Source organism: Thermobia domestica, chromosome 3 (assembly GCF_964235325.1).
Source record: "Thermobia domestica chromosome 3, izTheDome1.hap1.1, whole genome shotgun sequence".
Lineage (NCBI taxonomy): Eukaryota > Metazoa > Arthropoda > Insecta > Zygentoma > Lepismatidae > Thermobia > Thermobia domestica.
This window is the reverse complement of record NC_137456.1, coordinates 326545417-326570087: the sequence shown is the minus strand read 5'-3', so window position 1 is coordinate 326570087 and position 24671 is coordinate 326545417. Positions and strand designations below refer to the sequence as shown.

General features: G+C 37.3%; 1 protein-coding gene across 2 annotated transcripts in view; it reads left to right on the top strand.

Annotated features, from left to right (window-relative positions):
• Positions 1–246: 246 nt before the first annotated feature.
• The window catches only part of msl-3 (male-specific lethal 3), a 68056-nt gene continuing 43631 nt past the window's right edge, over positions 247–24671 (top strand). For both annotated transcript variants that reach the window (XM_081752680.1, XM_081752679.1), the window contains exons 1-3: positions 247–397; positions 10884–10952; positions 23490–23599. In XM_081752680.1, the coding sequence (XP_081608806.1) occupies positions 296–397; positions 10884–10952; positions 23490–23599 (281 nt within the window). In that variant the 5' untranslated portion in view covers positions 247–295. The remainder of the gene's footprint in view (positions 398–10883; positions 10953–23489; positions 23600–24671) is intronic.

The window sequence follows — 24671 nt, the reverse complement described above, 5'->3', positions numbered from 1 at the left end:
TACAAAATGAGAATATGATACGATTTTTTTAAAAGATTTTACCTATGAAAAGCATATTATGAAAGAGGGTAATGGTACTAGGTTCACTTATTAAGCTTTATATTTGTTTTAAAATAAACCTCTTTTGAATTTAACATAGAATATTTTTGTATTTTATTTTACTAGATATTAGTATGGTCTTAAATATTACCTGCTGAAATCTGGAAAACAAATTTCTAATAATGATTCCTATATTTTTCTTCCAGTGCCGAAAATTTTTCACCGCAGTTTTTCATACTATGTTTAAGTTTAGAGAATGGTGTCTACAAGAGGAGTGAAATTCAAATTCTCCGAAGGAGAAAAGGTTCTTTGCTACGAACCGGACCCAACAAAAGCTAAAGTGTTGTATGATTCTAAGGTAGGAATATATGCTTTATTTATGTATTTATTCGCACAAACACTCTCGGGATATCTAATTTTTATAAAGCGTAGAAAAGGCAATTTTGCTATTTGTTTGTGGCGATTGTCATTTGTCACGAAGTGAATTTCTCGGGCTGTGTAAATGGTTGGGGGAATGAGCTGATAAGTGATTGTGCAATGTATGTGTTTATTTCTATGCTTATCTATGCAAATGTGTAATGAAAGATAGCTGATTATTGTTTTATAAACGTTATCGTTGTTGTTGGAAAAAGTGTGGGTGTAAGGGGCTTAAAAATCAAGCTATTTTATTGTATACAATACAGGTTTGGGCTTCGCAATCTGTTGTTTGTTACGGGAGGTACGCAGGCTTTCTGCTTCGTCTGGGAGGGATATTAATGACGTATGAGAGCAAACTTATTACGTCAATTGTTTGTAGCATGTGGGTTGTCGAAAGGGTGCTATGTTGATCTAGTACTGCAGGTGGTATAGACGTTAAATTGGGTGGTCCCTTCGATCGGAAAATTGTATCTGATACGTGGTTGGTTGAACTTGCAACCAGGTCAGTTGTGTTTGGCTAGCAACGCTGCATGTCTACGAAGTAAACTTGGCTGTAGGCGAGTGGATCCAACAAACTGAAACAGTGGGCTTATTTATAATTAGCTCGTATTCGGAATTTCAGCAATCTTATAAATTCGTCTGGTAACTATATAGTTCAGTTTGAAGGATTTAAATGTTAATTAAATAAAAAGTCTCTTTAGGCTGCAAACTCCGATATTACATTGAAACTGCGGATAATTTTATTTTTATACTTGTAAAATAGCGATTAAAGTGGATATCTTGCTATAGTCAAAGTGAATAAATCTTTTAATTTTGTGTGTTAAATAGTTAACCCTTGTAGCCTTTGTAAGATTCTCTTGTGGGTTATAGTTAAGGAGCCGTACTTCCCATTTAGGGAAGGATGAGAAACGCCATACTTTCAGGAATTATTCATTGACTATCTAGGATGTTAAAAAGTACTGAGTTCTTGCCCTTGTACTTAGGGTGTTTAGGTAGTGCAACAGTAAGATGTATCCTCGTGCACGGGAGATGAGAAGTAGCTGTTCTTAACTATTACCCTCTTGTGTATCGGGTTTATGATCTATATGGGTAAATTGGTGCTAGTTTTCTGAAACTAGTAACCAAATCAACATCAAATATTTGAACTGTTATCCAATTTTTCGGGTCTAGATTATTAAGTTCATTCTTAGAACCTACTCGTGCAGATTAACAATTCGGGTATTGTAACGAATGAAATACTTTATTGGTCAAAATGATCTGCAAACATACATTGAGGGCATTGTATCTTATCGACGCCTGCCTGCTAGGATTGTACTTACTTGATCATGATGTAGCTGTGCACTTGGTGCTAATATGGAATGACCACAAACTATTCCAATGTCTACTGCTCACTTGTATTACGTATGCTTTAACGAAGGTATTCGTGTCGTGACTTACCTGGAAGAATAGGAACCAGAGTAAGCAATAAGGAGCAGAAACAGGCTTGTAGCACTGAGGGCTAAGGCGTGTGCTCTTCGTAATCATCATATAGGTAAAATTGTATTCGTTCTACAAATTGAAACGCATGTACTGCGCAAGTCAGCACAGAAATAATAAGTTAGTCTTTGCAAATTGCGATTCCTCTATGGTCACTGTATTTATATGCCTTTTTCATGATTCCTTTTTCGGAGGAAGACAAGCCAAGCTGAGGCAGGAGAGGGTGTAGAGAGAGAGCTTTAGAGTGCATTGACATTCAGCTCCGCTCTCCTGAACTCTGTCAATGTACAGACCCCCGTATCGTTGCCCGTAACACTAACTACTACGTCCTTACTATAATTTTTTCAGTTAGTGTCATGTGGTGTTTTGGTTTGTACTTTCCTCATGTACAACTGCATGATAAAGCCACTCACTTCTTAATGTTATTTCTATGTTAATACTTCACTTACATGTGTGTCCTTGGTTTGATTCCAGCTCGCGCCAAGTGAGCTTTGTGGTGGAAAAACACCGTGTGCGTGGGTTTTCTCGGGGTTCTCCCACTATTCATTCCACCATTTCATTCATTTCTCATCATCACCGTCTCTTTTAGCCTAGCCGGCAAAACGTGGGACGTAAATCTTAAAATTACATGTTTGGCGCCGATATAAATATTTCGTACATGCCTTAAAGTTATTATTGTACACATAGTTAAGTTGTAAGAAAACTAAAACTCAAATTCTTACCTTGCATTGGCAGCTTCATTCTTCAAGTCATTATCCTCACAATATTTCAGTCCTCTGTAGAATCATCATCAAGTGCAGGTGTGATGCTACCCAGAATCTATTTTTGTGATTGCCTTATTATATCGCTCCAAAATTTGTAAATCGGCATCGATTATTCAGCGATACACTTCTGTCAATTGAACCATTTCACTTCTGAGTTTTTGTGCTATCAAACCTGTTGCCTTAACTTCTGTAACTATTTCTGAATGTTCACCGGTGTTTGTTGCTTACGAGGAGAGTTGGCTGGTTTAAACCAAAAAACGAAAAATGTTCGTAAAAGTGTAAGTATTCGTAAAATCTTGATGAACAAACATTTGTGGGTTATCACGTTTCACTCCCGTATATTATTCGTATTGTATTCAAACCTAAATTCCCCATTCATTACTCAAAGAGATTATACTACAAAAACAACTTTTTTTTTATTTTTAATATAAGTTTTTGAATGTTTCTTTTGTTATTTTTTAATAGTGTTATTATTGTTATGCAATTGCAATCAAAGAAAAATTCTAAATATTGTTTCGTTTTAATAATGTTTACTATTGATAAAATACATCGAAGTGCTGGACTTTATTTCGGGAGGGGGGGGGGCATAGAAACCCGACGAGAGGCATTTATTGAAGTCAAGTACCGGTATCTTTAATATCTATTTATGTATAAATGGGTCTGAGCCAAAGTGGACTCAGGTCATTGTATTTCTTTAACTTGGACTAATAAAGATCGTAGTGAACAGACTTGGACTTCTGTTCTCTGCAGTATTTTGAAATTGTCCATATGTAATTCTGTATAATGGTTTCACTTGTGCAACTGTTTATCTTTTTGTCCTAAAATGACTCTTGACAATCGTATTAATAAGTATGTAGAGATGAGTATAACGTATTTTTATCAGGGTCCTTCATGAGTCAGTCGGCAGTGATATCGCACTTGTAGCCAATTAGTCCCGGTTTCGAGTTTAAATGGAGAACAATTTTTCTGGATGTAAGTCGAGAAACGGTTTGGATTTCGCTTTAAGCTTATGTAACACCTTCCAGCATAACCCGATTGTTTAATAATAATACCAAGGTGAAACAAACTTATTTCTGTCCTTATGTGATATAAATGCATAGAGCAAATTATTTAAACCAAAAAAACTTGGTTTAAACAACAACAACAAAAAGTTTAAACCGAAAAAAGTTTTTTTATTGGTTTTTTCAATAAAAACCATGGTTTTTGCCAACCCTGCTTAGGAGCATGCAAAATTGTGGAATAAATATAAGTGATTATAACATAGTAATACCGGTACTAATAATAAATAGCGCCTGCACTTGAAGATGATTCCAGAAAGGAGTAAAATATTGTGATGATAATGTCTTAGCTGGTGGAAGCTAACCTAAGAGCACAGTTTAGTAACTAGTCAGAAAACTGACCTAGAAGCTTTCCATAATGTTCTGGACAGTGACAGACTATTTCAGTGGGAGCCATCGTCTTCATCATTTGATCCTGAAAATGAAATAAACTCCCCACTTGCCTCCAACTCATGGATGTTGAAATGAACTCGATACTAATGGAATGAATGAATGTTTGAACATAATATACAGATGAAATTGTTACATTCTGAATTCTTTGAACTGAAGAAAAAACTTGTAGCAAGTTTTTACTTTGGTCAATGGAACTGGTTCCTCGGAACAGTTCATTAAATATCACTAGGAGCCAGTTCCTCACGAATCGAATCCCATAGAAATCGTGGTGGTTCTGACTGTAATGTTTCTGCGATTATTTTAAACATTGCTAGATTCAGATTTTGACGGAGTTAGAACTACTGGTGGGCACAAAAACCGGTTCGGTTTTTCACCTGATCCGGTTTCGGTTTTCTTCAAAACCGATTCCTTTTTTTTTTTTTTTTAATTTGTTCTATTTCTGACCAGAATGGTGTTTCGTTGTTCTCCGGAAACCAAATCCATTTCCACAGAAATAGTTTTGTGTTTTTTCGAAAAGTTTTCACCGAAATGTCGGTTTTTCGGGTTTCGGTTTTTATAAAAAAAAAAACTGTTTTGCCCATCCCTAGTTAGAACCATGTTAATTTCCCATAATAATAGTTCTAAATTTATCAAAACTTGAAATATGCAATATATAAAATAAAGGCAGGGGGAAAAAACTACAGTATTTCTTCTGCTATAAAGAGCACACAATAGATAATAACACATGAGCAAATTGTTCAGGTCCGATAGCCAAAATAGGAGAACACAAGAAAGAGAATGAATGGAAAATATGAACCATATATTACATTATATGCATGGCGGTAACCCCCTCCCCCCCTGAAAAATTAAAACACAAATGCTAAAACTAATATAAACAAGTAACAAAATTAAATACTTCAAAGGAACAAACCCTCGAAACCCCCAATCGGAACCAACTATATATCTTAAAATAGTATATAAATTAAATAAATACCTGAAATTTTTGTGTTGTAAATATAGTTCGGCAGCTTGATTCATGAATAAATATTTCTCCCCATATTGTAACCAGAACAGAATTTTCTAGTTCATAAATAATAGCCAAACTGCATCACCATTCCTTCTAAACCATCTGTACGATTTAAACTCCTCGAATGGCACCAACCGTTATTAATATTTTGTGTGTATGTCCTACTAATACAACTGACGAAATTAGAGGAGTGGTTGAGAGTTAAATGTTTCCACTGATCACTAAGAACTAATAACCTCTGAAAAAGAGTAAAGTTCATTGACACATACTAATCTTCACGACCAATATATTTCTAATTTGTTCTTTGTCAAAAGGAAACACACAACACAAAGCAACACACGCGAAATGCATCCGGAACAGCGCACACGGCCAAATCATAAGCAAGACCACATGTAGAGGATTGAAGAACAGGACTATCAGCATATGACCTCTAGTCATGTCCACACTTCCACGCTCAAACAGAAAAGTAACAACCATCAACAGTAAGTCACCACGTGACTCGATACCAATAACGAACCTAGAAGAACAAATTCGTTCTCAAAACCGAATCCGAAAGGTCCACATCATTGAATCGAAGAGTGGAATAAAATGAATGATAAGACCAAAGTAAAAACTTCCAATATGCATGTAGATATAAACAACATTGAATAAAAATTGTAGCAGGTGTATGTTGTTTATAAGATGAAAAGAAAACTGCATTTCAGTTTATAGTTGGTAGAAATCTTCAATCCTTCTAACCGACAGAGTATGAATGTGTACTTTAGGTAATGCTCAAATTACATATTTAGGAATTACTATTATGTTCTGATATAACACTTTTCTCCTGTAAGTTTCCTAAATGCGGGAAAACTTGTTTTTAATTGGTACTAGACATCTCTTACAGACGACGATAAGTCGTTCGAGTCTGCAGGGATGCAAACTGGTCAGTAAAGTCAGTATTTTAGGCTCTTTGGAGGGTTAAACAAAAATTTTCAAATTTTAAAAGCAAGCTCAGCTCAGGTTGAGAGTTCTCCATCTCCCAACGCATTATGATCCCTGATAGGGTTAACATGTCAGAAAGGCGGTGGCTCAGTGGTAGAGCGTTCACCTCCGGTGATTGGGGTCCCTGTTCGATCCCAGCTTGCGCCGTGTGGACTTTGTGGTGGATAAACACCGTGCTCGTGGTTTTTTCGGGGTTTTCCCATTTCCTCCCACTTTCTTCATTCCGCCATTTCATTTATTTTTCATCACCGTCTTTTTAAGCCTAACCGGCATAATCGTGGGACGTAAAACTTAAAGATTTCATTTCATGTCAGAAAGGATTCTAATGATTATATGCACATTAAGGGAGCTCTACATAAGATATACGATGGGAAGGCACATCTCTCTCTCTCTCTCTGTTAGATCTGACACATACTGCTTACAAGAGTTAGTGAGCAACAGAGGAAATTGAACGAACAACAAGAAAGAGAAATAAAGGAAAAATAACGGGAGCTGAAGAATAATTAGAAAAAACTTTTTTAATTGAGAAAGGAACAATTGAAGATAAAGAATGTACTTTAAAATGTCTAAAGGATGAAAAACAAGAAAAGTCGAAACATGTGATAGGTTACTGAAGGAAGCAAATGAACGGTTGAGAGAGGCCATTAAGAACAAGGACCTTGTTAGAGCCGATGTAGCACAAGTAATGCTTGACAGTGCTACAAAGATGGCGAAAGAAGCTGATGAAAAGAAACAAAAGGCTGATAAAGTTCAGGAAAGTGCAGAAAAGCGAAAGTCTTCATTAATTACTACCTTTTTCAAGGAAGAAAAAAAAAACAAACAAACAAACAAAAGGCATCATATTATATTGCAAGATTTGTTAATAACTGAGTCAATATATGCTTACAGCTGTTAAGTGTGGAGTAGGGTGGCCAATTTAATTTATTAATATATATATAGTTAGTATTATCAGTATTTGCTCAGTAAGTACGTAGTAATTTGAGGTTTAATGTCAGTTAAGTCAGTAATTTTGACCTCAAAAGTAGTTTGCATCCCTGAGTGTGGCAGAAATGTATGAACAAATATAAATGCAGAGAATGTCCGTCTATTGTCTCTCACGCTCTTTTTCTCGTGGTCATGGTGGCTTAGTAGTAGAGATCTCGCCTCTGGTGTGAATGGTCCGTGGTTCAATATTAGACCATGACAGTTTGTGTATAAGGTAGTGTCTGTGGATTTTTCTTAGAGTTTCTGCTATATTCCTTTTCCACCAATTCTTATCACTCACTTCTATTAATCATCCTTTAATCTACAGGGCATATACGTGAGACATAAAACAAACCTTTTCGGATGGCATTTAGTATTTCCAACAAATCCATCGACGGCTTCGAATCCGGTACTGTGACTTAATATGAGCCGTTGTAAACGACCTCGTTTATGCGTATACCCATCGTCGCTGACGCTCCTGCCCTGACTTGGTTAGCGTTCGTGCTTCTAGTGGCCACCTAGCACAAGTTGGTTCATGTTTTGTGCACTAGTTTTTTGTCATACGTCCACGCACTGTTTATACTCGTCACAGTTCAAATAACGAATTTAAATAATATCTGCCGTTTCTTTTGCGTTCTCTGTGCATATGTATAAAGCGGGAAAGAAATGCCATGTATATGGAAGAGTGAATGACAATTTCAGAATCTTTCTTTTGCATCGAATGATTAGAAGTTAATAAAATTTCGTAAAAATAATAATGCACTTCATGTTTATTTTTACGTAGATTCTGAGAAATAGGTCGCATCTGATCATTTGTTGGTAGATTTAGAGTTTAGTGTCCCATTCAGCAGCGAGGCTATATATATGATATGTGGAATTACGGCTTAACGTGGAATCTGAACGATGAGCTCCCACCGAAAGTCGAACTCAGTTATCCAACATTGAAGACGCATATGCTAACTGTACCGGATGTATCAAAATTTCGAGACCATAGGCTAACTCTGCTGTGAATAAAGAAACGAGAAAATGGAAAAAGAGGAAAATTGTTGGAAGCAGGTGGTTTACAATTTAATATGGTGGAATTTTTCCTATCGCACCAATCGCTTGGGCTCCACAGAGGTGAGGCGCCCAATGTTAAGTGGAAAAGCAAATTTTAGTTCAGCAGACTATTCAAATAGAACATAATGCCACGCGAAAATGACACAGGAAGCATGCAGATTGTTGTGTGAGAGAAGCTGGAACAGTGGTGTATTGTTGGTATGGTGTAGGCAGAAGGAAAAAAACGAGCTGAACTGGTAACATTGCTTTTTTATTTAACATAAGGTGCCTAACCAGTCTGGAAACCAAATGACTGGAGTGATTGCAAGTATCCGCCATTTTAGGTTGAAAACCATGTTTCCAACAACGTTTCAATTCTTCGTTATCTTCTCATAACGGAATTAGCCAATGTCCTCGGACTTTTGATGTACCTGGTATAATATCCACAAGGGAGTTCCGTCAAATTATTTTGTGTATTTAAGAGTAGAGAGAGCTAAAGGGTAGTGGCCATGGAGGAGAGTGATTTTCTTCAGTTGCATTATGTTATAAGTTAATTGATATCGATAAGGGATAAATAATGCAAACTTGCTTATGTTCTTGAAGTCTTCATATACTGCATGTGTGTCTTTAAAATGATAATTTCAGGTACTTAAATTTTTTATTTCCCTTGCCGTAACGCTAGGGAATGTATAATTTAGTGTAAGCTTTGTAGTGAGTACTTCAGCGTAAAATTCATAACCCGAGAGTTCAGATGAGACATGGGCATAATTATATAATTAAAACCTGGTAGCAGCATACGAAAACCGTTTTTTGTAGCTTCTCATCTTCTGCCTTACGATGCTGGGTTAATATCAAAATTGGTCGGTTCGAAATCGAAACACACAGCTCTCAAAACGAGTATACAGAACAGTCTGTTCAGTATGGTACAACAGAACCACGTTGGCGTAGTCAATGAGCATTTATCTACCGACCGAGCAGCCTGAGTTCGAGCTTAGCGAGGGGGCATGTTTTCTTGTTTCAGTGCTGCGCAGAGGTAGGATTGGCTAGTTTGAACGAGGAAAAAGTTTAAACTAAACAAAAGAATAAATAAATAAAAGCAGAATTGGCACAAATCGTGTGAATTTCATAGTGACGTTTCCTTATATCTCAAATCATCTAGAAGATAATTTCTCACACATTACAAACTTGGGAATCATGAATGTAGATGATTTATTGAAATCAAATATTTCCTGCATATGTATATGTATGAATGATCCACAACCCGCGTAAATTCAAATAATTCATTTCTTTATTCACTCCTTTCATTAATAAAAAAGTTATATTAAGTTGCTGTATTCCTGAGTCATTAAATTAACTTCGATTAAATTAGATCATCCCGTTCTCTTTAGTCTTTTGAAATTGTCTATTTACGAGATGTGATCAAAAAATACGGTGAATAATTTTATTAGAAGCAAAATAATAAACTTACATGGAATTTGATTTAATCTCCTTCAAAATACCGTTCTTGGCTAGCAATGCACTTATCGCAACGTTGATTCCGTGACTGGAAGCATTTCTGGAAGGCTTCTTTTGGAAGGGCGCTCAGCTGCTCTGTCGTGTCCTTCTCAATGTCAGGGATGGTGTCAAAACTTTTTCCTTTAAGCACAGTTTTAATTTTTGGGAAGAGCCTGAAGTCACATGGTGCTATTTCCGAAGAGTACGGTGGATGTGGATAGACATGAATATTTTTTTCAGCCAAACACTCACTGTCCAAAAGAGAGATGTGGGAAACGAATTTTGCGCTTACTCTTTTCATATACGAAGTGTCGAATATTTGTTCGTCTGTTTGAATGAACAATTCTTGCCACATTTTGCACGTTTTCTTCTGTTTTTGAGGTTAATGGACGTCCCGAACGTTGCTCGTCTTCTACCGACTCACTTCCGTTTTTAAATCGCTTAAACCACTTGTACACAGTCTTCGTGAGTTGCTCTGGCACTTTTTTGCAACTTGAAACAGAACTTAATATTCACGCATTGTTCGGAATCCATGATGTGCGACACACGGTAAACACAACCTCACTCTACCGGCTCTGGACGGTGACTGACAAGTCAGAACGTATTGCAACTTGATGCTACCTGTCTCAACGGATCAGGCTATCGGACAAATTACATCAAATATTTGTAGTGTCAGCAGTTGGTTCTAAAAAAGATCATTCACCGTATTTTTCGATCACACATTGTATTTGATTAATAATGAATAATTTGTAGTTATAACTCTGTACAGTGGTTTTACTTGTGCAGTTCTTCATCTTTTTGCCCTTTTGAAGTGACTTTTAACTTATTCACAAATATGTAAAAGCAGTACAACATATTTCTATCAGCCAGCCTCCGTGGATGAGTCAGTAAATCTTCATTTTTGTAATCAAGGGTTCTCGGGTTCGAGTTCAAATGGAGGATAATTTCTCTTGGGCTCAATATGAGTGGTAGTTCGGATCCGACTTTAAGCTGAAGGCTCCTCCATAACCGCGTTGTTGCATAAGGAAGTTAAGGTTAAGCAAACGTATTTCTATCCGTGTGTAATCTAAGTATTTAAACCAAACGTATTTAAACGAGAAAGAGAGCAACTTGGTTAAAATGAAGAAAGAAAGAAAAAAAGAAAGAAAATAAACTGTGCTCCATTTCGACAATTTTCTTTATCGGCTCTGTGCATATAATTAATTGCCCGACTATCAGCAGTAACCTGTAAGTTTGATTTCTGTTATCTTGCAGGTTTTGGAAGTTATCGTAAAGAAGGACAACAGAGGAAAAAAGGCTATAGAGTATCTTATACATTTCCAGGTAAGGAAAACACGTACGCCTAGAAGCCATTTCTAGTTCTTAAGTTATCTATAAAGTACTGACTAATTAAAGTAGAAACCCAATAGAATTAATTTTGGAAAGTAAGCCATTTATACTGACCTTTATTACTATGCAAAAATTAATAGCATGCTATACATAGTTGATGGCTTACTTTCTAATTTTTACATTTTCTTTGCGACCTTAAAAAAAAAAAAAAAAAAATGTGGTGGAAGTTCAGTGAAGGTCCTTAATAGTCGCTCAGAGAATGTTGAACAAACTGGCAAGACAAAACTAATACAACATTTCATTACATACATTATATTTACAGTCGAAACCGGTTATACCAATATCACTTTTAATGACGTATTTGGGTATAACGGCGAAATCTAACGATCCCGTTTAAACCGTATATAAAAACTGCACTTAAGATATTGCTTCCCTCTCTCAGTATCTTCACCTTGCTGCGCTGAGGGAGCTTGCGTGCTCTAATGATCCCAGGAGCCTGAGATAGCTTCGATATCAGAGGGCTTCCCATGCCGACCAGGTCTTTAGGGGTAGTAGCCAGGCAAAGAGAAATATGGTAGTGGGCAGCAGCTCTACCATTACCACACTGAGGCTGAGATGATTGACATGGGCAAGGCTCAGAGGTGGACAAAAGCAGGCAGGGACAGGATGGTCTCTATGGCTGTTTCGCTGCGAGGTGGGAGTACCTGGACACCACCACTTTACTCAGTCCCTAGAAAACAACATGGAAAGAGAGATAAGAGAGTATAATATTAGGGAATACGACACTACTGTTTCACAGAAGGTCGTCCCCGGCAGTGGACGGAAACAAAGCAGGGCCTCCTTGGTCATCATCATACGAAACCCCTGCAGGATATGAACCTGGAATGTGCGATCGCTGTTACAGGGTGGGAAACTGGAAAACCTGAAGAAAGAAATGGATTGGGAATCAGTGAAATTAGGTGACCTGATGGAGGAGACATGTGAAGCAAGGACTTCAGAATGATTTACTCAGGAGCTGTAAATGGTACAACAGGAGTCGGTTTTGTCCTGAATAAGAAGGTAGGACAGAAAGTTATAGACAGCTGGAGATACAATGAAAGGATAGTAATGTTGAAGATAGCAACCGAACCGAGGAATATGACGATAATCCAAGTATATATGCCTACATCAAGCTACACAGATGAGGAAGTAGAAGAAACCTATGAGCAAATAGAATTAGTATTGATGAAAGTTTAAGACCAGGACAATTTAATCATCATGGGTGACTGGAACGCAGTAGTCAGTGAAGGCAAAGAAGGGAATGTAACTGGGAATTTCGGCCTAGGAGAAAGGAATGCAAGAGATGCACGATTAGTTGAGTTCTGCAAAAGCCACAATCTGACTTTAACAGACACTTTTTTCGAACAACTACTAAGAAGATGATGCACATGGACAAGACCAGTAGACAAAGAAATATACTAAATAGATCATATACTGGTCCGACAAGGATTTAGAAATCAAGTGAAGAACAGTAAGAGTTAAGACCTAATTTAATTTTGAAGAAGGGCGAACTCCGACTAAAGAAGAAAAGAGTGGTAGCACAAAACAAAAGATGGAACACAATCAAGCTAAGAAGAGATTAAACCATGAAAAGAGAATTTGCAAATGCGACAGCCAGACGCCTAAGGTAGTTGTAGCAGGTGATGGCATCAACTCGAAATGGGAGCCATGAAATCAGGGATTACAAAAGCTGCCGACGAGCACATAGGAAGAGAAACGAGAACTCAATATAAACCCTGAATAGCAGCAGAAATATTGGAAATGATGAAGCAAAGAAGACAGTTTAAGATAACAAACAAAGAAGAGGAATTCAGAAGGTGCAGAAATCACATCAACAGAGAAGTAAAGAAGGGTGCAAGGAAATTCAGGAAAATATAGTCAAAGGCAATATAGAAACGGCATATAGAAAGGTTAGAAAACAGTTCGATGAGAAAAAGAAACGCCCAGATATTATCATAGACAAGGACGGGACAACGCTAATAGAAGAGGAGCAAATAACAAGAAGATAGAAAAAAAATATTGAAGAACTCTACAAAGGAAACAGAGAACGAAGAAGAGATAGAGAGAAGGAAGAAGACGTCGATGAAAATGAATTAGGAATATCAATTTTATAGTGCGAATTTGACAATGCTTTGGAGAAAATGCAACATGGTAAAGCCCCAGGAATAGATCAAATACCAATGGAACTGATTAAGAATCTCCGAATAACAACAAAGAAACCATTTAATTTTATTAATGAAATGTACATATCGGGAAAAATACCGAGGGACTTCCTGAAAAGCATATTGGTGCCTATCCCGAAGGGAAAAGGCGCATGGAAATGCGAAGAACACATAACATTAAGTTTGCTTTTCCATGCATCAAAAATACTGTGCAAAATTATCTCATGGAAGGGAAAATCGACGAACGGCTATCGGAGGACCAGTTTGGATTCAGGAGGAAAAGGGAAACAAGAGAAGCAATACTTGAGTCTACGGTTGATCATGGAACAGCACATCAGAATAAACAAACCAATTGTAATAGCATTTGTAGATATAGAGAAAGCTTTTCACAATGTAGATTGGAATATCTTGTTCAGAGCATTGAAGAATCTGAAAGTGGATTACAGAGACAGAAGGATAATATACCAACTTTATAGGAACCAGACAGCTGTTATAGGAAGAGATCAGAAGGAAGCAAGAATAAGTAAAGGGGTAAGGCAAGGATGTGAACTTTTACCTCTCCTGTTCAACGTCTATATAGAAGAGGCTATGAAAGAATTCTTTGGTAAAAACGAGAAAGGCGTAAAAGTAAATGGCCAGGTTTTCAGCATAATAAGGTTCGCTGATGACATAGCATTGATAGCGGAGAACGAAAAGGACTTGCAGGAAGCACATTCAAACTTGATCGACCAACTGGAAAAAACATGCAAAATGAAGAAAACCAAAGTGATAAGTGCACAAGAGCAGGACAGGAAGAGGGAAACGTATGACAACATGGATAGAAAATCGAAGACGTTAACGCGTTCCCCTATTTAGGAAGTCTAATATCCTCGGACGGAAGAAGTGAAAAAGACGTAAGTTTTAGAATAGCACAGGCTAAACAAGCATTCAATAGGAAAAGAGGACTGCTAACATCAAGTAATGTGTCAGACGTTCGTAAACGATTTATTAAGACTGGTATGGAGCGTGGCGTTCTACGGTTCAGAGACGTGGACATTGAGAAAAGCTGCATTATACAAGTTGGAAGCATTTGAAATGTGGTGTTGGCGCAGAATTCTGCGTATATCATGGACAGAAAGGAAAAGAAACTAAGACGTACTAAAGGAAGTTAATGAAGAACGACAGATCATGAAGATAATAGGTAAAAGAAGAAACAGCATGCGTGGCCATCTTATTCGGCACTCCGATTGGACCACCGTGCTGATAGAAGGAAAGGCAAAAGGAAAACCAGGAAGAGGAAGACCAAGGATAGAATATCTAGACGCAGTTACGAAGATGATGCTATATGAAAGTATAAAACAGATCTTCCAAGTGCGAAAAAAAGTTTTAAAATTTCCATATTGGCTACCAACCTATTGTTGAGGTGAACAAGAAGAAAACATCGCTTAGTACGACATTGCTTATTACGACATATCGTATAAAATTACTTATTTTTTATCACATTATCTGAGAAGTATATTGGCTATAACGTTCAATGTTTCATTTTTGTTTGTTACGAGTTTGGAGATTGTTGACAACAATGTAAGGTGTATTTTCAAACTCTTTGTTTTCAGTATATTATAGATATCAAAACAGTATGTCTGTTAAAGAGTCAAGGCAAGCATCGCTCTGAAGAAAAGGTATGTGTCATTCATGGCTTGTACTATACAACACATATAGTAAGTTTAAAACATGCTCAACATTTTATTTCATTCATTAACTAAGACAATTGTATGACATTATTGAACAATTTGCACTGTTGGTACTTGTTCCTCACTTATAAGTTTTTTGTACGTACTGTATAAACATTAGAAGAAAAGATCCTCTTCAGTCCCATTTCACAAACATTATTTTAGTTACTTTTTTTAATAGTTTTTTTTTTTTTTTAATTCCATTAACCATGTAAGTGTACAGCCAAAATCTTAGATACGAAATTCTGAGCAAGAAAAGGAAAACCCAGTTTGTGTGACTGCCGGCTATAACGACCGTAAATTTGCAGTCCCTTCGGAGTTCTTATAATCGGTTTCGACTGTAGTTGTATGACAAAATGTAATATTGGAAACGTAAGAAATCTAAAACATATTTTATGTGATGCTGCTTGTAAGATCTCGCACAATCAATGCAACAGGGATTTCACCATACTCCATAGATTTATAAGCCTGGAGACAGTAGTACATTCTAGCACTGTTTTCTGTATTGCAGAAAACTGTCCGTATTATCTATAAAGAACACTATTTTGAATTTTGTGCATCCGTAATATGTAAAGGATTATATATATATATATATATATATATATATATATATATATATATATATATATATACAGACTGTCCCATAATTCGTGTGTAAACTTTAATTTCATAGTACTCAGAACTGGTAAAAGCTAGAACTGTGAAATTTGCAGGCAATTTAGAGGAAGGTCAGAAGATTTGTTTGATATCAAAATGAGATCGCGGGTATTATTGTTTGCGGAGTTACAGGGTCAAAGGTCAAAATGCGATTTTTTCCTTATGGAATTTCAATGTTAAATAGTAGTCTCACATGCCATTTTTTTGAATATCCATCTCCGGTAGCAAAAATTGGTATATCGACATAAATTCTGATCCGAAACAATGTGATAACGAGAAATTTGGGCAATCGTGACCCGGTGACCTCTAGCAGGTCATCTGTGACCCTTGAAGAAAAAGCTCTCTTTTCAACAGCTTATTGTACACAACTAATTCAGTTGAAGATAATGTTAAAAAGACATATGCACAAAGGATCTACTGAACATCCTTTTTAGCAAAACGAAGAGGTCAGCAATATCATCAGAGGTCAAAGGTCACGTAGTTAAAATGTCATATTTGATGTGTTAACAAATAAGAAACTGTGACATTGGAAATAATGCTTTGAAGTGCCATAGAACACATGCATAATGATCCTTCCAACGAGTGTGTATGGGCATAGGGAAAAGGTCATCATAAGAGGTCAAAGGTCACGCAGTTAAAATTTCATGTTTGATGTGTTAGCAACTATGAAACTGTGATGTTTGAAAAATGATTTGAGCTACCATGGAACACATGCATAAAAGGTCCTTCGAATTGGTGTATATGGGCATAGGAAAAAGGTCAACAATGTCATAAAAGGTCAAAGGTCACGCAGTTAAAATTTCATGTTTGATGTGTTAGAAAATATGGAACGGCGACGTTTGAAAAATGATTTGACGTGCCATAGAATACATACAGAAAGATCCTTCCAACGGATGTGTATGGGCACAGGAAAAAGATCAAGAACGTCCTTAAAGGTCAAAGGTCACGCAGTTAAAATTTCATGTTTGATATATCAGCAAGTATGAAACTGTGATGTTGGAAATAAGGGAGCCATAGCTGCCATAGAAAATATGCATAAAGGTCTTTCCAATTGGTGTGTATGGGCATAGCAAAAAGCTCAACAATGTCATAAAAGGTCAAAGGTCACGCAGTTAAAATGTCATGTTTGATGTGTTAACAAGTATGAAACTGTGGAGTTAGAAAGAATAATTGGAGCTCGCATAGAACACATGGATAAAGAAAGGTCCTTCCAAGGGGAGTCCATGGTCTTAGAAAAAGGTTAGCAATGTCATAAAAGGTCAAAGGTCACGCAGTTAAAACATGATTGTTTGTGTTAACAAATATGAAAGTGTGTCGTTTGAAAAGTGATTTGACCTGCCATAGAATACATGCAAAAAGGCGCCCATGGAATACATGCATAATTAATGGTCAACAGTGTAATAAAAGGTCAAAGGTCACGAAATAAGAAGTTTATAGTTCGTATATTGGCAAGTATGAGACGGTAATGTTTGAGAACTAATTTAGTTGGTATGGTATATAAAATTAAGAATATTTATTTGGGCTCTCGGAAATCTTTTCTTTTAAATAACAAGAATAGCTACTTAATTTTAGGAAGTCATTATAGAATGCGCACTATTGTTTGCAGGACATTCTAGGGCATAGTAGGTGCAGGATTTTCTTTCGTCTAGATTCTAAAAAACATATTATTTGGTAATATTTTCCATAAGTAGAAGCTTTACTTTGTATATACTTAAACAAAAACAAACTATTTGCTGAGCAAAACAATATATTCACATAAAAAACTACATACGTGTTACAGTTTCGCCAACTAACTTTTTGGCTTCATCAGACACTGTCTGTTTCCAAGCAATGCATTGTGTTGTGAAGTTTGAGGGGAGAACAAAGATGTCCCTATTCTCATGAAAAATAAATATGGCAGCCTTAATATTTCCTTGATGCTTACCCAGGAAATTGAGAAAATAAAAATAATTCCACTGGAAATAAATTGCTTCCCCATATGTAGGAAGAGACGCACTCTTATCGTTTATTTATACCCTTTCATGACTGAAGCATAAACACGACCTGTATATGTTTTGAACTCACGTCAAATAATCAGTCTGTTTCGTTCACAAGGGTGGTTTGGTGTTGCTAGAATGATAATCTGGTTGGACAGAGACAGTGAGGCAGTGGAGTGTGGAGTTGAGCTTAAAATTAAATGAATTTGTGTATCTTGAGTGTTTGGGAATATTGTGTGTCTTGTGAGTGTGTAAGAAAACAAAAGCTGTTGTATTTCTTATTTTCCCTATACTCATAGGCCTACGTGTTTGGAAGTGTGTGTGTGTGTGTGTGTGTGTGTGTGTGTGTGATTGTGTAAGTCACAGTGGATATTCTAACAAAGGAACAACGTGCCGATTTGCATACAGTTCTTAGTAGGTAGGTTAAAAAAACGCGGAGAAAGGCGTTTGCACGGTGGGGTGTGAAAATAAGCAATGCCCAAATTCTTCATCTTTGCAAACAGTTTCGGAATAACTGTTTTAGAAAGAAACATCTTTCTCAGCGACAACGAAAGGCAGGACTACTTGTAAGGATCTCTACCGAGTATACTAAAACGCAAAGTGGTTCGTTCTGTGCTTAGTTCACTAAGAAAATCAATCCGTCGCCGGAGTGTTGCATCCAACGTTAAAAGAAGTTCGCTGAGTAGGATATTGCGTGTGCTTGAGATTAAGGCTACCGTATGAAGATTGTAAATAAATTACATGATGATTGTTTCGGTGCCAGAATTTTATTTTGTAACTGGTTGATAGACAAATTAAATGAAAATCCCATATTTTTTACTTCAACTTATAATGTCAGATGAAGCTGTTTTTTTTTTAATGGAATAGTGTCTTCGTCACATGAACGGTTCTTGGGACCCAGTCCACCGGCGGAAAGAATTGAACGCTGTGTAGATCAAAGGGGTATTATCGTGTGGATGGGAATAACAGCAACTGTTGTAATAGGGCCATTTTTCTTCGAAAGAAACGTTAATCAACTTACATACCAAAATATGTTGCGAGACTTTCTTTTCCATGAACTTAATCCCTTAAATCTTGATCCACACAATGATATGTGGTTTCAACAGGATGGTGCTCCAGCACATCGTACTAGGGCAACATTGCAAAGGACCCCGCACTTTTCTTATGGAAAGTGGCTTTCGGCTAATGTTGTTGAAACTTCGCTGGTTGATAGTTCTTAACATGTGGATCAAAAGTCTCAATGGGCACAAAGACCGAAATCCACTCCTTCCCCCCAAAAAACCGCCTCCAAGTAGCTGGGGGGGGATTGAACTGATTTCAGCATGTAAAACAATTTGTTGTTTTAATCAACTCAACAAGGACCCCAAACAACCACATGTTAGACTATCAAACTACCCCACTTGACACCGCCCTTTGCCCCCTACATTTCCCCCCCTCCCGCGAATATCAGTACCTTACGGATGTTCCATATTACTGTAGTTTATAGTTGCGCGTATGTGTTGAAATACCTACAGTTTTGGTCTCACCGACGATATAATGGGTTTCACGTATCGCTGATTACGAATCTGAGGTGAGAGTTCTAGAATTCAAGATGGATGATCAATATGGCGGATCAAAAACACGAAACTCCTGAATGTAGCCACAAATAGCTGTTTACTAGGGTATTTTGGGTCGTTGGTTACGAATCTGAGGTCAAAATTCTTGAATTCAAGATTGCAGATCCAATATGGTGGATAAAAACGTCGAAGCCACAAATCGTAGTAGACTAGAGTGTTTTTAGATCGCTGTTTAAGTACGCAACATTCCTCGATACTTCAGCCACCATGTAGAATTATTCTGCACCCTTGCCCTTTACCAAAACCCACCACAGATATCTTAATGCTGAACGGTGTTAAAATAATTCATCAATTATCTGTTCATTATTTTCATCATTTCGGTTTGCAGCATCTAATGTGGTACTTAGCAATGAGTCATCGGGATATCTAATATTCTGTAAATGTCCTGCATGGCCTAAATACCACAAGACACGTGCAACGTGCGCACATGTACCTAATGTACGAGCACCGCTTTGACATGTACAGTAGTAACCTTGAATAACATTTTGATCATAATCCTGGTCATTGTGTTAGTAGACAGAGGATACCGCGATGCAATTCCTTTACTGGAATATTTAGTAATTGATCATAGAATGCCCGCACTCCTACTACCACGTGAAAGACAACTATCAACAGAAGAAGCGAATACTTCTCGACTAGTTACTAAAAGTCGATGGATACTCGAGGCAAGAAACGGGCATCTAAGATCTTTTTTAAGTTTCTAGCACAGACGTTGAATCTGCAACATGCAAAGAAACTGAATAGTTTCTATCGCATAGCTGGAGCTATTTTGAACAGATACCATCCCGTTATTTTCATGCAAGATGCAACCATTGAATTAGCTAGAGAAATGAGAAATAGGTCAATCATGCCGAACGTTGTTAAAGCAAGAGCGGAGGTAGATAATCTTATTAGAAGGAACGGTCAATGGGTACCGCTGAATGATCAAGGCCTAATTGCTTTCTCTGTACTTAACTTAAACTACTTACGAGATTTGACTAGTCACATATCAAGTAGATCTCTCATCCTCTTACGTCCAAGATAAACTAATACGAGATAAGGATGAGCAATTCCAGCTTGACGAAAACGTAACTGAACCGGGATTCCTGCGCATACGTCTCTACTCAAGGTTCCACAATGCAACTAAGCATCAAGTTTTCATAGCATATGTAGTCAATGATAAAGATGACCAGGATTATGATCAAAATGTTATTCAAGGTTACTACTGTACATGTCAAAGCGGTGCTCGTACATTAGGTACATGTGCGCACGTTGCACGTGTCTTGTGGTATTTAGGTCATACAGGGCATTTACAGAATATTAGATATCCCGATGACTCATTGCTAAGTACCACATTAGATGCTGCAAACCGAAATGATGAAAATAATGAACAGATAATTGATGAATTATTTTAACACTGTTCAGCATTAAGATATCTGTGGTGGGTTTTGGTAAAGGGCAAGGGTGCAGAATAATTCTACATAGTGGCTGAAGTTTCAAGGAATGTTGCGTACTTAAACAGCGATCTAAAAACACTCTAGTCTACTACGATTTGTGGCTTCAACGTTTTTATCCACCATATTGGATCTGCAATCTTGAATTCAAGAATTTTGACCTCAGATTCGTAACCAACGACCCAAAATACCCTAGTAAACAGCTATTTGTGGCTACATTCAGGAGTTTCGTGTTTTTGATCCGCCATATTGATCATCCATCTTGAATTCTAGAACTCTCACCTCAGATTCGTAATCAGCGATACGTGAAACCCATTATATCGTCGGTGAGACCAAAACTGTAGGTATTTCAACACATACGCGCAACTATAAACTACAGTAATATGGAACATCCGTAAGGTACTGTAATTCGCGGGGGGGGGGGGAATGTAGGGGGCAAAGGGCGGTGTCAAGTGGGGTAGTTTGATAGTCTAACATGTGGTTGTTTGGGGTCCTTGTTGAGTTGATTAAAACAACAAATTGTTTTACATGCTGAAATCAGTTCAATGTTCCCCAGCTACTTGGAGGCTGTTTTGGGGGGGGAAGGAGTGGATTTCGGTCTTTGTGCCCATTGAGACTTTTGATCCACATGTTAAGAACTATCAACCAGCGAAGTTTCAACAACATTAGCCGAAAGCCACTTTCCATAAGAAAAGTGCGGGGTCCTTTTAAGAGGAAGGTTTGGAAACCGTTTAATAAGTATAGTTTCTGATGTTGAGTGGCCAGCTGGAAGTCCTGATCTAACCCCATGCGACTTCTTTCTATGGGGCTTTCTTAAGCAACAAGTTTATAAAACTCCTTCAGTAACACTTGAAGAACTTCGACGATCGATACAGCGTGCCATTGAACAGATAACTCCAGACACTCTTGAAAAAATCTTCACAAAGACACTTATACCCAGAGTGAACTTAAGTTTAGCACATCATTGTTTTAAACATCACAGAAACATGCCTACCATTGCCTGCAACATTTGAATTACAAAATTAGGCTTCTCCACCTTATGGCAATATTGACCTTTTCATTATGGTCATGTGCACCCCTTGGAAGGATCTTTCTGAATGTGTTCTATGAAAGCTCAAATCCATATTTAAAACGCCACAGTTTTATACTTGCTAACACATCAAACATGAAATTTTAACTGCGTGACCTTTGACCTTTTACGATACTGTTGACCTCACACACACACCAATTGGAAGATCTTTTCTGCATGTGTCCAGCGGCAGCTCAAATCCTTATTTCCAACATCGCAGTTTCATACTTCTTAACACTTCAAACATGAAATTTTAACTGCGTGACCTTTGACCTTTTATGACATTGTTGACCTTTTTCCTATGCCCATATACATCAATTCGAAGGACCTTTTATGCATGTGTTCCATGGTAGCTCAAATCATTTTTCAAACGTCACAGTTTCATAGTTGCTAACACATCAAACATGAAATTTTAACTGCGTGACCTTTGACCTCTTATGATGACCTTTTCCCTATGCCCATACACACTCGTTGGAAGGATCATTATGCATGTGTTCTATGGCACTTCAAAGCATTATTTCCAATGTCACAGTTTCTTATTTGTTAACACATCAAATATGACATTTTAACTACGTGACCTTTGACCTCTGATGATATTGCTGACCTCTTCGTTTTGCTAAAAAGGATGTTCAGTGGATCCTTTGTGCATATGTCTTTTTAACATTATCTTCAACTGAATTAGTTGTGTACAGTAAGCTGTTGAAAAGAGAGCTTTTTCTTCAAGGGTCACAGATGACCTGCTAGAGGTCACCGGGTCATGAATGCCCAAATTTCTCGTTATCACATTGTTTCGGATCAGAATTTATGTCGATATACCAATTTTTGCTACCGGAGATGGATATTCAAAAAAATGGCATGTGAGACTACTATTTAACATTGAAATTCCATAAGGAAAAAATCGCATTTTGACCTTTGACCCTGTATATCTGCAAACAATAATACCCGCGATCTCATTTTGATATCAAACAAATCTTCTGACCTTCCTCTAAATTGCCTGCAAATTTCACAGTTCTAGCTTTTACCAGTTCTGAGTACTATGAAATTAAAGTTTACACACGAATTATGGGACAGTCTGTATATATAGATAGATAGATAGATAGATAGATAGATAGATAGATTGTGGTTAACCATGTATGTGATGTCCCAATAAGAGCGCAAGATATATTTTCTTAAAATAAAATAATTCGGAAAAATATTGCTATTTTAATTTTATTCTGTATTCACATTGCGAAATCTGACAACATGGTCCTATGAATCTACAAGCGCACACATATTACTTTTTTGATTATAGTGTTGTTGGCGAAACACGATACCCTACAAAAAACTAGAGAAAATGAATGTTTTACGATATCAGATAATACGATCTTGATGGCCAGTTCCTTTCTACACGCAATTTGATATTTCTACATTGTCAGGGCTTGAGAAATCCATTCGCCTGCTCGCCAGTGGCAAGTACTTTTTTAGATGTGGCGAGTAAAGTCCGATCAGTCAAAAAATGTGTTATATTCCACACAACAAAAGAAATGTAATATTGCAATGCACACCATCGTGAACGAGCTTTTTGTGTCGCAAAGTGATTTTTGTTTATTTGTATGAACATTGTGATTACAGAATGGTCTGGCTAGTAGATTTTTTTGGCTGGTTAGTCTTGCAAGCAAGAATTTTTCGAGCTCTGCACATTTTGGTCGTAAGTTTTTGTAATGATAGCGAATCATTCGTTTGCATATGAATCAATCCATAGCTACTAACGCAATGTGTCTCATGACAACAATTTCTCTGCAAAGCACATGGATGACATCCAATTAAAATTTTTGGTTCTTATTGGGACGCCTGGTATAGATGAGAGACCAATGATGGTAATTTTTCGTAGGGTTGGAACTCATCATGGGATCGATGCGTAAGTGAGGACTTCGTATTGAAGGACACGGACGAGAACAGGCAACTGCAGAAGGATCTTGCGGAGAAAGCTCATCTACAGTTGTAAGTAGTCGGCGTCGGCCATATGTATATGCATATACAAGTAATTCTTACCACTGTTTTCATAGTTTTCTACTCTAACTGTATGTGGAAAATAATACGGGTTGTAAGCTTACGCTGAAGATTTTGAAGACACAGAAGTATCTTAGTAAATTGTGTATCATTACACTAAGGATTTAATACGGGGCTTTATAATGGGAAAGGAATCCCTTCGTGACTAATTCACCTGCTTTCTTGTGTGGTTCTATCTTGATGGGAGCACCAGATCCGAATAAAACTAGAATAATGGGTCGGACCGCAGTTTAACCAATAGGTTTCTACGTCGTTTATGGAAAGTTGTCTTCACAATTATTCCTTGGGTTGGAAAGTAGATTTAAGCCGAAAACGCCACAAACGCCAACACTTAAGTTTGAAAGTAATAATTTTTCATTCTAACTTAGAAGGAAATTGATTGTAATTGATTGAAATTGATTTTTTCATACAATTTCGAAGAGTACACTTGACATAATCCAGAAGGCAGTATCGGTTTAAGAATTCTGTTCAATGAGCGTTAAGTTTCGACAGTTCAACACGATCACTGTCGCCTGATGCCAGTGTGCGTCTTGAACCTATTTTATGTGTCAATGACACACTTACATTGTTGCCTATGGAACCCAGAGGTTCAATGCCGCATTCACACAAGAGCTCTTCATTGATTTCTATCCTTAGCCAATTGAATCCAATTTCTACTTTCTATTCCTATTGCTGTAAGATCCATGTTCTCCCATCTGCGTCTGGGTCTTCCTAATGTTCTTTTCCGCTTGGGTTTCCACTTAAAATTTTGAAAGTGGTCCTCCTCTCTTTCATTCTGACTACATGACCTGTCCACCAGATCCTCTTAGACTTAATGACCCTAACAATGGTTCAGCGCCATACCAATCAAAATGGTATCTCGAATCTTATTCTATTGTGATTCAATTCAGTTATTGCTCTGAAGTTTTACCCAACCCAATACAGTGAAACCTCTTAATAACAGGCATAGAGGGGATACGAATATTTGTCCGTGAGAGGTACTCGTTTGAGCGAGGTTACTCAA